Consider the following 16,229-nt stretch of genomic DNA (forward strand, 5'->3'; position numbering starts at 1 on the left):
GAGAGAGGGAGAGAGAGAGAGAGAGAGAGAGAGAGAGAGAGAGAGAAGCAACACTAAGGCAACTTCACGTGAACTATTCACATTAAGCGAGCTATTCACGGTCTAAGGATATTTTAAATACGTACGAAACGCTACAGTAGAGAAAGACATAGGTTTACGTGATGTTACGCTGAAACACGAACGGATGTATTCGTTGAAACATAAACGAAAGTTACCGAGAGAAAGAAAAGAATATTGTCGAAATAAAGCCACAACTGGGAAAAAAATTACTTTATCCTTTCGCTGTATCATCTCCTTTTTATCCTCGAATCTCACGAAGGGAATTTGACAAGCATCGTTCTGAGCAATGTTCAATTCCCACGAACACCGGGCCCACTTCACGCCTTGTTCAAATTAGTCAAGTTATCGGAATTCAAGCAGTGTAATTCGAATAACCTGGAACCGCTCTCACTAGTGTGGACCTGTTATTTATCAGACAGGCTTGAGAAACTTTTATATTACTTTATAAAGTAGTACGATTAATTAAAAAAAAAAAAAGACAGAGAGAGAGAGAGAAACAATAAAATAGGCCACTTGTTAGTTCACTGGCGTCTCTAGTCAGATCACTTGAACTCAAACGAGTTAGATTCAACTAACTCGACCAATCCGAACGAGGCTTGACAATAAGGACGTGTTACTTTTTAGGATCTGTTTTATTTCTCAAGAAGTACAAAAAGGTTACAGAAGAAACGATGCGCTGTTCGTATAGCGATGTAGACACAGACAGACAGACAGACAGATAGAATCCGAGATCGAGTTGGTGATATGCCACGAGGTTTCACCTAAGATCAACTTCTCAATTTGGCTCATCGCTCGGTTCATGGTGCCTTACCGGATTAGTAGATCCTGAAAATCCCGATTAGGCGTATCATTTGCGACTTGTACCTATTATACACATTGTTAGATTGTGAGAAAAGCACACACCACTACTGTTAAACACACACACGCACGCACCAATCGAACAGGGTGTAACTTGTAACCGCGCGACTTCCATTTCCGCGTTTCCAAAAAAACTAGACACTGCCGCCTTTCGCAAAAGCTTTTCTACGAATAACAAAAAATAACAAAAAAAAAAAAAAAGACAAACAATTCCAATGAATCGAATTCGAAACTCCTATTTATCGCATCCTATGCTGATTAAATACATTCAACGAAGAGGATATATTACGAACCTAATTGCACTCTAAAGTCTCACGGTCACTCATACCATACAGATATGAAGGAAAGGCGTTAAAGGGTGCAGAGAAATAGAAAAGCCTCGCTAAAATAAATTATCTTTTTATTCCATTTGCAATTACAACGCTTTGCAATTCGACTGACATCATCTTGCTCACTAAACAACGTGTCGTTCGTATACCAAGCACATCCTGCCAGACGCACAATCTTTCCCTTCCTTTTCTTTTTCATTTTCCTTTAATAATAATGATCAATCCGACTAGTTACGCTTTGTTACGAGTTACCGTCTGTCTCTCATGACGACTACTTATCATATCGTCTTTATAGAGAGGAAATAAAAAGACAATGCGAACGTTAACGCAAAAACGATAGAAAATAGATTAATACTGCATGGTGACACATTTCAAGTAATTCGTCACGCTAAACTCTGGCGTCACTCGGTGATGTTCTGTGCAGGCACGGAGATACAATAATAAATATGCTAAAATTCATTGCAACAGCTATCAAACTTGCCTATAAAACTTATCGAACCCTGCTTCGTTATCATTCACACCTTGTAACACAAAGTATAAAATCTTTGGTCTTGTTAAAAAGAACTCTCGTAAACGCTACACGATTTACAAAAATTCGGAAGCTTATTCGTTATAAAAGTACTTTTTTCTCTTCTCATTTGTAAGAAAATCATTCGTCATTTTCTCCGGTTTTTTCTTTTTTTTTTTTTTAAAGTATCGATGTGAGGACAATCACAATTGTATTTCACCATGTTTCATTCGCGATTTACATTTGTCTGTTTTAAATCGCTGAGAGGAAATTATTAATTCAATATTAAATTTATGATTCACTATCGTAACTATTTACGATTTAACCCGTTTCCAATGATCGTTTTAATTTCTGAACCACAGCTAATCTATGCAGATTATTGCATACTGTATGCAGTGAAATTTGAAATCTATCTTATTTTTACCATCTTATATCGTTTGATAATAATGATTACTCTTCTAGCACAAAATCACTAAAAACATTAGTGATAAAATATGAGACTTAATAACAGTACCAACTCGAAATCTAAATAAGCCAAATAAATTTTCGCCTCATGTAAGATATCGTTTCATATAACTACCTTATCCATGCATCTGTTAACTCGAATTATTACCTTAAATAGAGTGCATATTAATAAATTCGTTTTACCCTCTTTCACTTTCTTTCGTTTCTCTCTAACGCATAATATAAACGACAATTTAGAAAAAAATTTGCAACTTTAATATAACAAAATCTCCATATAAACAAACGTTATCACTAAACAAACATAACAATAATTTATAGTGCCATGTCTCGTTACATATGTGTGTGTGTATATATATACACAAGATCTTTTTCTTTAAATTAATGAAAATTCAATCCCTCTGGACTCTATATGCCACGATATGGCAATGAACTTTTTTCTCTAATCACTCCAACTTTCCATTCCTTAATTGCATTGGCCATCATTGTTTATCGCAGTTTACATAGAATTGCAAGAATTTCAATGCAGATTACATGTAATGTATTACAACCGAAACTTTTTACGATTGTAATATCAAGTCTTTGATTGAAATAAATTTCACATGATAAAAGATTACTGAATTGTCTTCCAGAACTTACCACTGCCTTTAATACCTTTGACCTTCTGTTGTTTTTTCTTAGCATCGGATGGACCTGACAATGCTTCCCTGCTTGATTCGCCCCCAGAACTGCCTCCTGCCATATCAGCTTCCTGCACACCACCTCCTCCAGCTTGTGCAGCGAGCGATTTCTTTATGTTTGCAATCTAACAACAAGAAAGTGAAAAGTCCATCAGTACAAAATATCGGTTTACTAGAATTCATACTACTTACATCTCTTTGTATTCTTTCTTTGTGATAGGTTGCCTTTTGTTTTTCTACATTAGCTCTTGTGACTTGTTCCTCAATACATGCTAACACTGTATCACAAGCCTGACCCCAAGCAGCTAACGTCTCAGCTACAACACCCGTATCATCGGGTCTCACATCGCGACCCAAACCAGCATAGTCTACCTCCAACTGTGAATTCTTTTGATCCAATTTGCCATGTATTATATCTGCGTAAATAGCTTCTATTATTAAATCCTCTAAATCTCTAACATTCTTTATATCTAACTCTTCCAACAACACGGAATACGGTATGCATCTGGACTTTGTGGCTAGCGTTACAATGGTTAGATGTTGGAGCTTTTTCTTTTGCGTCTGGGTCAATTCCAGAACCTTATCTTTGTTCTCTAAATATTCCTTATACGTGCCGTACGCAAATAAATTGAGAGTATTCCAATATTGAACATAAGGTCCGTTCTCTAACTCTTTGATATTGGGCATGTCCAGTAGCTCTCCAAATACATGTACGCCTGGTGTCTCTACCGCTTGCTTAATGAGCTCTATGGCAGCTGCTCCTTTCGCAGTTTTTGCCAGTAGCACAAACTGCTCCAAAGGATTGCTAGCCGACTTTTCTGTGCTAGTTCCAGCCGTCATAACGGTCCTGTTCAACAAACAATAGTCGATAGATCAAACCAATATATTACTATAATATATTATTACAATATGTTAAGGCGACAAATCTCCGAGAACGTAACCGAGGGATATTCGTCACTATAACCAAACACTTGTAGAACATTTATTCGTAAAAATGCAATTCTTTCGGACTTGAAAGTCGAGCCAGACAAACAAATAGGTTAGAAACGGCTCAACCCTCGTACACTTTGCGTTCTAATATTACCGGGACTCGAAATCCATTTCTCGATCAAGAAAACTGAAAGGAAACATGCTTTCGTTATGTAACGTACTTACTTTCAATCTGATGTTTACAAATACCGAACGGCTTTTTCTACTCAATGTGCCTTCCGAAGTGAACAAGTGTACAGTACATAAATACAATCTTGCAACACGAAAAAGAAAATGGAACATTCGCCAGATAATGGCAAACTCGACGAACTATCGTTTCGCGAAGATAAAAGGGCAGAGGCGAACGAACGACGCGAAAAAATATAAAATATCTCGCGGAACGACGCGTTGAATGGAAAAACTCAACGAGATGTATTTAGCGAGAATCGATATATTTCGCTTCTCGTGACGTTTTCTCGCTCCTCGATGTTACCAGCACTGACAAACACTGGCCCGCGTGACTCGAATACAACTTCAACCTGTACTCCGTTTGACAGAAGAGAGGGGAACTCTGTTGTTCTCAGCGAATGCGAAAGGGATCTATGTTAAACAGTGTTTCCAAATGATCGTGCTGTTTGATGGGGAAATAGTGAACGGAAGAATTTCAAGATTGCAGTTCGTCGGACGATACTGCGCTTGAAAATTCCCGAGACAACGGATAGTACAAAATGAAGCCTTTAATCGAGTTCGAGGAATGTTTGCGAGACACGCCAAAGTTTCGGTGAGAATCGCTTGCATGTATAAAATCTTCGCGTAGTTGCGTTCGCTCAGAGTGCTCCGTTTCGTGCGCGCGCCGCTCCGATTGTTATCAACGCGTTTCCATTGATAATGCGTTTGATTAATAAACGATATGTAGCATATCCCAAAAGCTCCTTTACTTTCCTTTTGTATTTTGCAGATCTTGCATCGAGGAAGTAGAGGCAAACGTTGATATACTCGAACAAAAATTAGACAAGGTATTTATAAATAATTTATAAGGAAAAAGAGAAAAAAAAGATAACATGGAGCAAGAAAAACTGTAAAGAGAATTTTTCGAGCATGTTATATTATACATAAAGGGTTGCATTATTTCCTTTACTCCAAAATGAATTGACAGTGTATTTAAATGCAATAACTATATGTAGTTGCAGTTACATTGTAACAGACTGTTACATAAGTAATCTCAAAGCCTCCATCAAAAATATTATTATGATAGTCATCTATGTTTTCAAACTAGCTGAAAATAGAATTCTTTGTAGGTGTTGAAAAACTGTAGCCAGATGATTGATACTGGGAAACTTTTTGTAGGACAGCAGAGGTATGTCACGAATCATGTAACTTGTTGCATGCAATTAATAGAGAAATAAGAAGAGCTTCCATAAAAATGTAAAAGCATATACAATGTGATAGGAATAGTTGACAAATCCATAAATATTTGATTGGTCCAATGAAATATATATATGGTTAAAGAGTTGCTGGTTGTTTTAAATCAAATATGTACATATGTTCAATGATAAAATGAAAGAGGGAGACACCAAGCAATAGAGAGGAACATATGAATTACAGCTCTGTTAAGAATGACTCATACATATGGTAGCTAGTTTGATATGTGAATGATGCACTTGGTAGTCAGGCATTACTCATTTTTCACTAATTTCACATACTTGTGCGCAAATAAAAGATATTTAAAAAACCAAACATTTTTGTATTATTTTATATAATTTTTAATCTAATAAATTACCCTCATTGCTAGTATGTAATTTATAAATTTCTATATTATTTATAATTTTTTTTTCTTTATTTTCAGCCAATTTTCCAATAGTCTCTGGGAGTTATCTCTGTACTTTGCTGATGATTCAGAGATAATGGCCTTACTCAACAAACTAATCCATGCTTTACAAGAAATGAATAAGTTTCACACTATTTTATTAGATCAAGCATCTAGAACTGTAATTAAAGATCTTAACTCATTTATTAAAAGGTAATTCAAATATTTAAAAAAATGTATTTATTTGTATGGATATATATGTACACAACAATATTATTTAACAGTGATATCAAGAGGGTGAAAGAATCTCGTCATTACTTTGAAAAAATTTCTGCGGATTTAGATATAGCATTAAACCGAAACTCTCAAGTTCCAAAGTCTAGGCCTACAGAGTATGAAGAAACTTCGAATATTTTGTCAGCTACCAGATCCTGTTTCCGGCATACCGCTTTGGATTATATTCATTCTTTAACGATGATACAAGCACGCAAGCGACACGAAATACTGGGTACCCTACTTAATTACATGAACGCGTGCATTACTTATTACCACCAAGGCACTGATTTAGCGCAAGATTTAGACCCATTTTTGAAAGATCTCGGTGAGAACTTAATTAAAATGAGAGCCGATTCTGTGAAACTCGAGAAGGAAATGGAAAATCGGCACATTTACGTTACGAACAGAGACCTAATACCTTCTCCAATACCCGGAAATCCAAAGATGGAAGGGTATCTTTTTAAACGTACTAGTAACGCATTTAAAACGTGGAATAGAAGGTGGTTTTGTTTAAGAGATCACCAACTGGTGTATAGAAAGAGGACCGGTGATAATGATTACACCATTATGGAAGAAGATCTTCGTCTCTGCACTGTGAAACCAGTGGTCGACTGTGATAGAAGAAATTGTTTTGAAGTATTAAGTCCTACCAAGTGAGCAAAATTTATTACGTAGATTGTACAGTGATTTTATTCAAATGCCTGCTATTTAATTTATAGGAGTCACATATTACAAGCTGATAGCGAAGAAGCTTATTTAGCGTGGGTAACTGCCATGCAACAGGCGATTGGTGCTGCTATTCAAAGAGGTATGGGTACTGGTACTATAGTTAATATACGGGAATCACAATCGCAGAATATTAAAGGATTGAACAGACAACAGACGAAACCCAAGTCTAGGTATTTATAAAAAAAAAAATGCCGTGAACAGCTGATTTAATTTAGATTAAATCGAAAAATAAATTGGTAAAATCATTTTATCTTCTATAGAGTCTGGGAACAAATCTTAAAGATCGCAGGAAATGACACTTGCTGCGATTGTGGTGGTGCTAATCCACGGTGGGCCAGTATCAATCTTGGAATTACGCTTTGCATAGGTAAACCACTTTTTCACAAATTCCAAAAATCAGATTCTTTTTTTTTCAAAATTCTTTTTCTTTTTAGAGTGCTCTGGAGTGCACAGAAGTTTAGGTGTTCATTACAGCAAAGTTCGTTCGTTGACGTTGGACGACTGGGAACCAGAGATACTAAAAGTAATGGCAGAACTTGGAAACACTGTAGTGAACAATGTTTACGAAGCTCTACCAATCCCTCCTGATATTATCAGAGCTACACCAAAATGCAATGGGTACGTAACATTAATATAAAAAATAAATGATACTCATTGTCCTTTCCAAAAAGGGATTTGCTCAGTGTATGACTGAATTTTTCTTCTAAATTAACAGCAATATACGTGAAGCTTGGATAAGAGCAAAATACGTAGAGCGGAAATTCGTCAAGCCTTTAAGTAACATAATTTCATCCGGACAACACGCAAGTCGCGATAAGATGCATTTTCGCAAATGGAGTGTCCGCAAGTTGCGTCGTCGACCACGAAGTTGCGATAAAATCGATAGCACAAATCGTAACAAAATAACGACATTATCATCTGTGAAGGAGGGTAATCGTTTGACGAGTTCTGACGACAGCAAGCACACATCAATCGAAAGTTTAAATAATTCAGTCGATAAAACCAAAAAGATTGAACGAAATTCTTTGAGCTCCGACGACAGCACGAATATGGATTTGAAGAACGACTCCACGTTGTATGGGAAAATTCTAGCACGGCCGCGTAACGACATGGACGAAAGTATCTCGAAAACTATCGATAACGATACGGAGGCGAACGTCGAGAACGAACATAACGAACGTCTTATTCCTGAAATTAAGGACGATACAATCGCCACGAGCAATTCAGAGAATAGCCTGTCGATAAAAAGCGAAGTGTCCTTGAGCACAGAGACTTGCGATGTGAAAGATACGCTCGAGAATAAAGACGCTGAAACGGAGAAGCAGTGTAAAGTAGAATCCGACGTATTAATGTTCGGATGCGATTTGCCAAAGCCAACGATCGATAATAGCTTAGAGTTAAGTTCCGATCAAGATTCGACTGCTGGCGAGGACGAAGAATTCACGGACGAGGAGGATATCGAGAATTTACATCCTGAGATGCTGCTTTACAAAGCTGCTGCTGCACACAATCTTCCTGTGATGTGCGCAGCTTTGGCAGCCGGTGCTGATAAATTATGGACGAATGTCAACGATAGAGGAAGAAACGCTTTGCATCAGGCAATTATAAGTGTAAGTATAAATACTGTCATCTAAGTTCTTTGATAATTTAGTTCTGTTAAACACAGGGTTCCGTGATGTCTTGCGAATATCTGATTCTAAATGGAGCACGAATCAACTGCCAAGATGCTGATGGAAAAACCCCATTATACTTGGCTACAGAATTAGGTATACATGCTTGTCCATTTGCCGTAAATATATTTGATCGTAATTTGTTCGAAGAAATTGATCGTAAATTTGGTTGTTTATATGAAACATCTAGGACATACCGCCCAAGTATGTTTGTTGCTGAAACATCGAGCTGATCAGCATATCGAGGATGAAAGTGGTGTAAAACCCTTGTCCATAGCTGTGAAGGAAGCTAATGCAGACATTGTAACATTGTAAGTATGAAGCAAATTTGTATTATCAAGAAAATTTTATCGTATTTTTATATATTTCAGACTAAGACTTGGCCTTTTAAACGAAGAGATGAAAGATTCAGAGATCGGAATTAGCGGCGACGAAACTTTCAACGATGTTGTTCGCGATTTTAGCCAGTTAGCTTGCTCCCATCCAGAACGATTGCAACGGAGAAATGAAAATAACAATCCGTCGCAATCGTCTGAATGAGGTTTAAGAACATGCAAAGTTTATTTGCAAAGTTTAAAAAACAGGCTACAACAGAAGAAGGAGATATGATACATCGAAAATATCGTCTTTCAGTTTCCTGCAGGGTAATAAAGTTGATTAACGAGTAACGAGGTACGTGGTCTAAAGCTTTACGATATGAACGATATTGAAAGAAATATCGTGGAAGTTGTATCTCTTTACACTTTGATCTCTGTGCTACAAAAGTTCATTGGAACTTGTTATCATTTTGTATTATTGTCAAAGAAAGCAAGAACGAAACACAAATTTAAAGAACTTTTACATATTTTACGAAAGAGAGAGAAGAAAATATTATATTTTGCTTACTCTGGAAATTTATGCTGTCCAATGATAAAATATTAAGATGCCGATTTTTTTGTATTCCCTCCTAGTTTTCTGCTAAACCTCCGTATATATTTTAAAGAGGAACTTACAAATTTAACAAGAAATTCATAAAAGATATACCGTATAGCATAAATGCAACCTCAAATTTGAAAGGAACTTTTGCAAATAACAAAAGTGTATATTATTAAGTAGGATATTTATATATCATTTATGTGATATGAGAAAAAACTTGACAAAGTAGTTTTAAACTCTACAGTATAAAAAATTTTACTAATTGCCAACACGACCGTTTTCGATATGATATAGTCTAGCGAGGTGTTTATGGACAACAATTTTATACATATATCTGTTTTTATAAACTTAATATTAAGTAGTGTATATGTAACTAATCCCAACTTTTCCTTTCCTTCGTCCTTCTCTTTTTTTTTTTTTTTTAATTGAAAGTAGTGATTTCGATACTATGTAATTAGTATCGATTTAATTGTGACATTATGGATACATAGAAGTAGTTTATGTAATAGTTACATTTATAAATAGTTGTAAACTACATTTGTTAGGTTACCAAAATAGATTGCTAATGATTCTAAATAGTTCCGTGCGATGTAATTCTAAATTCTAATAATTCTAAATAGTTCTGTATATAATTCCGTATATATATTATACGGAACTACTTAGAATTAGTATTACTCGATATATATACATATATATATATATATATATACTATATATACTATATATATACACTATATATATTAGAATTAATACTATATATATACTTATATATATATGTATATACTAATATATATATACTATATATATTCGAATTAATACTATATATATACTTATATATATTCTATATATATTCGAATTGATACTATATATATATGCTATATATATTCGAATTTGTTGCCAAAAATTAATCGTTTGTACATACAAACTTGTAGATCTGACTATTATCTCCACGATCTGACGTTAATTCTCCAACAAATATATGGACTTGCATTATCTAGAATCTTTCAGAATTAATTCTTGAAAAGCATATTTGTATCAACGACTTTTTTTTCCAATCAATTCAAGTTTATTTTCCTTGGATTTTCTCCTCACGCATTTCAAACGAATTGAATTAGCTTCCTTTTTTTCATAACTTGTACAACGAATAATTTATGCTTTTGTGCATATTTTAATACTACATAATCAACTATGTTGAACAGTATTTATGAGAAATTTATAGGCTAATGCATGGTTTTTAGTCTACTTGTACGTATATTAGAAAAGAAAATAATCTAGATGAAAATAAAAAAAAAATACCGATCATTGTTAATGAATATTTTTTATCGTTTACGTAGAGAGGCTTTATTAATAGTTACGATTCGATGGTAAAAAAAAAAACCGTGATCATCAACACATCTGTGCAAAATTTCGACATTTCTTACAAAAACGATGAACGATTGATTTCCAGATTTGACATATTACGATAGTTTATATTTCGAATCTGGCACTCGATATTCGATGTGAGGATCGAAGAATTGTTTAATTAAACAACATAACTAAGTGTAATTCCAACAAGATGAGATACTCATTGTTGCAAAGGCGATTAACAGCGACAAAACTCGTCTATAATCTATTTTTTAATCTACACTGATATTTTGTTACTTGCTGTTTTTACAGCGCAGCGTACTTTTAAGAAAAACAAAGAAACCTTTGTATTTTGCGATTGCGTGTTATCCTAAACTTTGTTACGAATCGGTTCCCGTTTCCTCGAATTTTCGTACATTACAAAAATTCTTTTCGTACGGAAAATTAATCTTATTCTAGTACTTGTATTTTGTACTTAGTCCGTCTTTTTTTTTTTTTACATGTATTTCATACGTTCAAATTAAAGGAAGTAACAAGACACACAAATTGTTTCGATTACGAACGAGAACCGTCTTCCAAAGATTGAAACAGTATCTTTTCTACGAAACATGACATTAACTGACATTCATTTATTTTTTAAATTACGGAATTATCTTCCATTTGTTGTATTGTTAATTACTGTCAAATTATCACCGATGACTGCCTAATTGTGAAACATTGCTTCCCTATCGTTGCAAATAAAACTGTAAACAGCTTAATTTATGCATTGTACTGTACACAAATTTTACATCAATAAAAGAAAACAGTGATTACGCACGTGCTGTTTTAATCATCGTTGCCCCCGCGATCTTCCGTGACATTTACTTGCAGCGGAATCTTTTAATTCTCACCGCTATTTCATGAAGTTGCGTAGCGAGTGGAAAAATTTCGGCCAAACAAAGTTCGAGAAAGAACTTGCGCAATTATTGAATTATTTATTGTGGGCGTGATCGAAACTACGGCGCAATTTGCGAACTGTATTCGATATATTCCCCACTAAACGAAAGAATCACGCACGTACTGTGCGGCCATAATTTACGTGCTGTCCCCCCTCGCCAAGTTGCGTAAAGTAATCCAAATGGGTCAACAACCTATCGCTGTCTACTTATCATCGCTACATATTCATCCTCTCGCAAATGTACGAGCTAATTTTCTTTTTTTAATTTTTTTCTATCGCACGTGCGAATGCTCCACCTCCCGTTGCTGATATTCATTCGCGAGATCCGTAATATACATAAAAGAGACGAAATACGTCGTTGAATAACAAAATCTCAATAAAAAACGTGATCTCTTCAATTACCCATCCATCGAAACTTGACTGTTCAGGGTTTAAAAATTCTTATTTCTGTCGGAACGAAGATTTTTACTTGTCAAAAGTTTTATATTCTCAAAAGTTTTACTTGTCAAAAGTTTTAAAAATTCTTATTTCTGTCGGAACGAAGATTTTTATTTGTCATAAGTTTTACATTGTCAAGATATTTACTTGTCGGAGTTTGTCAAAGATTAAATTACGATTCGACAAAATTACGTACGAATAATTATTAAATAATTACTATAATCTTTGCTTTCATCGAATGATCGAAGCTGATCAAACGATTTACTATAAATTAATAGAAAAAACGAAGTACATTTATTCGATACCGTACGCGGTCGGCCATCGTACTACCGTCATGATTTTTTGGTCAGCTTAAGCACAAAAATACTCGTGGGTTGGCCTGGGGATAAAAGGAGCGTGTGCCTATTGGTGGATAAAACGAATCTCTGACTAAACAGATTAAAATAAACGGGTGCCATTGATAAACGGAGCCATGCGCAATTTTGTTCTTTTATACGTTATTATTATCGCTATCTATACTTATTTATTATAAAAATCGCATGATCGTGTGCGATACTAAAATTATTTACACATAACGTATCACAGAGATAAAAAAAGGCAAACATAAAACGTTGTGGTGCGTCTTTTACGAGTCACGAAGATATTACACTCTGAAAAGTATGGTTTGTAAATTTGTTTAAATTTGTTTAAATTTGTTTAAATTTAACGTTTTTTTTTTTTTCCTTTTCTTCTACACACTTTAAAACTCTCATTTTCTATAACTCATGTAGCACAAAAACCAAGCGAAAGAAAACCAATATCTTCATACTTGTTCATACTAATTCTACATAATTAACAACAAACAAATTCACGGATAAGGTAAATTTATAATATTTTGCTCAATTTTTTCGATTTGCTTTTCTAATTTAACTTTTTCAATACTTTTCTGTAGATAACATTTTGTCACCTTTGACAAAACTCTTTTAATTATGCGTTTCCCTCTAATTGATATGGCTTTAATGACCTTTAACTTTAAGTTTATTGGTCATTTTGGAGCAACATTCTGCGCCCGAAAAAATGTTCACCAAAATGTTAATTATTTTATTCTGGAATACTATATTCCTTTGAGAAAGAAGTGTTCTCCATCAAGGTTACCTCTTTGTGTGATGTTATATTAATTATACTTAAAATAGACGTACACAATGCACTATTCGTCAAAAAAAAATTTTTTTAACTATTTTCAGATGTCTATAAATTTGAATTCCTGCTATTTTTCAGATATATTAAATTAATCAGGGGCGTGCCTACGATCATATTTTCATTTTCGTTTTTGAATGATGGCTGGACTTCACTGAAATAAGAAATTTGATGATTTTTAAGGTACCCTGAGTTTTCTTTGCTAAGGGGGTCTTTTACCCAGACTCCGACTGACGGAACTCTTTTTGTACACACAGGAATCTTCATTTAAGAGCAACAAGTCACCATAGAGAGTAACTATGTTCGTCCCTGTGCTTTATTCTTAAAATATCACCTTTGTTTCACTCTGAAACAATATTTCAAACAATAATCATCTTTATCGCTTGAATTTTTCACATATGGCATAAATTTTTCGTTAAATTTCTTTAGTTGTTACCATTTTTTACATTCCTCTTTGCTTCTTTAAAGTAACCTTCTTTTATGTAACCTTTTGTTCTTGTAGAATGATGACATTATTACAACACTTTTAAAATATTTACATTTCAAGAGGGAAATTTTGTCGCAGCTTGTCAGTATTTTCGATTTCTGATATTCGTAATTTTGATTTACGTAATGTCATCCGTTTTAACATAATGTTAGGCAGAATGTCCCAAAAGAGAAGGTTATAAACCTACGTGATTCGTTTGTTTTTCATTTGTGCCAAAACATAGATTTTACATTTATATATTTCGAATGTAGGAATAATTTTTTATTTTTCTCAAACGTTTCTTTAAATATTCTTTTTTAAATGTTTTTCTTTTAGATAAAAAAAGAAAAGAAAAAAGGTTTCAGGGATAGTCAAGGTCAGTAACGGCTCATAGTTTGAAACTAGCTAGTGGGGAATTTTTGAAATTTACATGCGCACTGTAAATACAGTGGATTTTTATCTTTTTTTTTTTTTTTTTTTTTTTTTTTTTTTTTGCACAAAATAGTAGAATTGCATAGAATTGTTTCGATGATAAAATTAAATAATAATTAAATAGTAAGTAGCGCCAGAAAGATATTCAAAATGGTAATTTTCCTTCTATAGCGTACTGCTTGTAGTTTCCCTGGGTTATTGTTGTTGTGCAGGAAAATTATCTGTACATTTTTTTTTTTTTTTAATCCATATAAATAGAAACATACAAGAGATGTGAAAAATAAACAATCATTTCGCTACTTCAATCATAAAAATGTAAAATTTCAAAAGCTTTTCGAACTGGTCTACGCTTGCCACGCCTCATTGTTCAACTCAGATTCATACGCTCTCGTAAGAAAGAGCTTCCTCTTTAGGATCATGAACGGACATTATTAACTTCAATAATTCTTCTCGTTTTCACGTATGTATACGTCACGGATCCAAAGGCCCCTCTATCTAAATCAAACTTTCAGTGACAGAGTCAATTTCGTTTCAAACAGACCTACGTCTTTCAGAATTTAACTGTTCAACATCTCAAATAGCACACGAACAATAATTATCATGTATGTAAATATATGACAGTATAATTTCTTCGCCATGTTCGTAATTATTTTTATATTTTTTCGCGGCATTATACCATGACAATGGATATTGCCCATGGATAAATTATAATTTAAAATATAAATAAATAATTTAATACAAAAATAGATAGACGAATCAATAAATAGTACTCTTCACGCGAGATCCAATAAGAACGTGCAAAACGAAACAACTGACAAACGCTCCGTCGCGAACAAAAAAATGTCGCGTTCGATAGTCGCATCACGAATATATATATATATATATATATATATATATATATATATATATATATATAGGCTAAGGCTATTAAGAGAGGCCCCATACTAGACAACTTCAGCCAATCGCGGCAGCGATACAGATCTCCCCCCTTTTGAAATGGAATTTTTCAATCTGGTACGATAAAGAAATTCCTACTTGCATAAAAGTGGATAAAACTGTTCTGGAAATAGAAAACCTGCACTGGAACGCGCAAAAAGTGGATAAAACTGTGCTGGAAATAGAAAACCTGCATTGGAACGCGCAAAGATAAATTCCGTTAAAACGCGAAAGTATCAACGCGTCGATGTCTTAATAAGGAGAGAAAAAAAAAAAAAGGTGCGAGCGTCGTGCTAATTCCTATTCATTTGCAACTACGGCGGCAGGCGGTCTACGACACGACGCCTTGGAGAACGTCGGAGAACAATTGCTATTTCGAACGACTACGACCCTCGTGAACGTGTGTCACTGTACGCTTAAGCGGCTCTACTAATACCGTTAACACGAGCGACCGTCTCGATCATTAACTCTTCTACGATCCGTTCTTTGAACCCTCTGCCAGAATTATAAATCATTCGCCGGGCGACCGAGCGATCCTCAAACCTGGACGAGCCGCGAAATGACTTTCTCCGATCGTGGATTTCTACGAAAGCGGCCCAAATGATAAATTGATCGCAACGGTGAGAATAAACACATTTCGAGCGCAATTCTGCAACGCGGCGGCTACTCGAAACGATAATTCTAAGGTTAGCCGACGAATTTTTGGACGTCAATGTCACTTCAAGGTCGTGCTCTTCTTCTAAATAACCGAACGTATTTTTCTGCAAACCACGCGATGCGATAAAGAAAACAGACGGTTGCATGAAAAAACAAAAAAAAAAAAAAAAAAANAAAAAAAAGAAAGAAAGAAAGAAAGACATCAACGATCTTGAAAGCTCTGAAAAGAATGACCTTGGCGTGAAAATATTCTTGTCGGCCACTCGGTACCAGGCGAAGGATATTTTTCGCATCGTCACGATTTAAAAAGATGTGTCAAGTGGCGTCACTTAAATGGACAACCCTGCAAAGAGGCTAGATAAGCTAATCTTCTTCGAGACCAGGGGCAAATAGAGAAAAAGGAAGAGAAGGGATAGATGCGAAAAGAATTAGTATATCCGTTAGTTATCCACTTAACGGCGAATAAGTGAAGTTATCGGCGATATTCAAAACTCTCAGAAATATCCACGATCCTAAGAGTAGAGAAAATTTCTTCGAAATCGTTCATCATTCATGTCGCAGCAGCGACGTGTTTTTTTCT

The 16,229-nt window shown here is 34.7% G+C and overlaps 2 protein-coding genes across 8 annotated transcripts; one reads left to right on the top strand and one right to left on the bottom strand.

Moving 5' to 3' along the window:
• Positions 1–673: 673 nt before the first annotated feature.
• LOC122532216 (COP9 signalosome complex subunit 7) lies at positions 674–4,305 on the bottom strand. 5 transcript variants are annotated; one of them, XM_043660795.1, is made up of 4 exons: positions 4,057–4,305; positions 3,090–3,744; positions 2,857–3,022; positions 674–885 (listed from the first exon to the last, which is right to left on the bottom strand). In XM_043660795.1, the coding sequence occupies exons 1-4, from the start codon at positions 4,167–4,169 to the stop codon at positions 836–838; spliced, it is 984 nt and encodes a 327-aa protein (XP_043516730.1). In that variant the 5' UTR covers positions 4,170–4,305; the 3' UTR covers positions 674–835. The 5 variants fall into 5 exon arrangements, with proteins under 5 accessions (XP_043516730.1, XP_043516734.1, XP_043516733.1 ...); XM_043660799.1 differs by having other exon boundaries at positions 4,053–4,285; XM_043660798.1 differs by lacking the exon at positions 4,057–4,305 and adding an exon at positions 3,982–4,044.
• A 119-nt stretch (positions 4,306–4,424) lies between these two features.
• Positions 4,425–9,615, top strand: LOC122532214 (arf-GAP with coiled-coil, ANK repeat and PH domain-containing protein 2). 3 transcript variants are annotated; one of them, XM_043660790.1, is made up of 12 exons: positions 4,425–4,647; positions 4,825–4,882; positions 5,165–5,223; positions 5,713–5,886; positions 5,958–6,602; positions 6,669–6,848; positions 6,939–7,045; positions 7,113–7,296; positions 7,394–8,288; positions 8,345–8,444; positions 8,539–8,659; positions 8,720–9,615. In XM_043660790.1, exons 1-12 carry the CDS (start codon positions 4,595–4,597, stop codon positions 8,886–8,888), a joined length of 2,745 nt encoding a protein of 914 aa, XP_043516725.1. In that variant the 5' UTR covers positions 4,425–4,594; the 3' UTR covers positions 8,889–9,615. The 3 variants fall into 3 exon arrangements, with proteins under 3 accessions (XP_043516725.1, XP_043516728.1, XP_043516727.1); XM_043660793.1 differs by having other exon boundaries at positions 4,431–4,882; positions 5,165–5,538; XM_043660792.1 differs by having other exon boundaries at positions 4,431–4,882; positions 5,165–5,498.
• Positions 9,616–16,229: the final 6,614 nt, after the last annotated feature.

The sequence above is a fragment of the Frieseomelitta varia genome, unplaced genomic scaffold, assembly GCF_011392965.1.
Source record: "Frieseomelitta varia isolate USP_RPSP 00005682 unplaced genomic scaffold, Fvar_1.2 scaffold_442, whole genome shotgun sequence".
Classification (NCBI taxonomy): Eukaryota; Metazoa; Arthropoda; class Insecta; order Hymenoptera; family Apidae; genus Frieseomelitta; species Frieseomelitta varia.

Coding starts and splice junctions, on each gene's coding strand:
- LOC122532216 (XM_043660795.1), bottom strand. CDS start 4,169: ATGTTCCATTTTCTTTTTCGTGTTGCAAGATTGTATTTATGTACTGTA. Junction 3,745..4,056: donor GTATTTGTAAACATCAGATT/GAAAGTAAGTAC, acceptor TTTGTTGAACAG/GACCGTTATGACGGCTGGAA. Junction 3,023..3,089: donor AAGAAAGAATACAAAGAGAT/GTAAGTAGTATG, acceptor TCTTGTTGTTAG/ATTGCAAACATAAAGAAATC.
- LOC122532214 (XM_043660790.1), top strand. CDS start 4,595: ATGAAGCCTTTAATCGAGTTCGAGGAATGTTTGCGAGACACGCCAAAG. Junction 4,883..5,164: donor TCGAACAAAAATTAGACAAG/GTATTTATAAAT, acceptor AATTCTTTGTAG/GTGTTGAAAAACTGTAGCCA. Junction 7,297..7,393: donor GCTACACCAAAATGCAATGG/GTACGTAACATT, acceptor CTAAATTAACAG/CAATATACGTGAAGCTTGGA.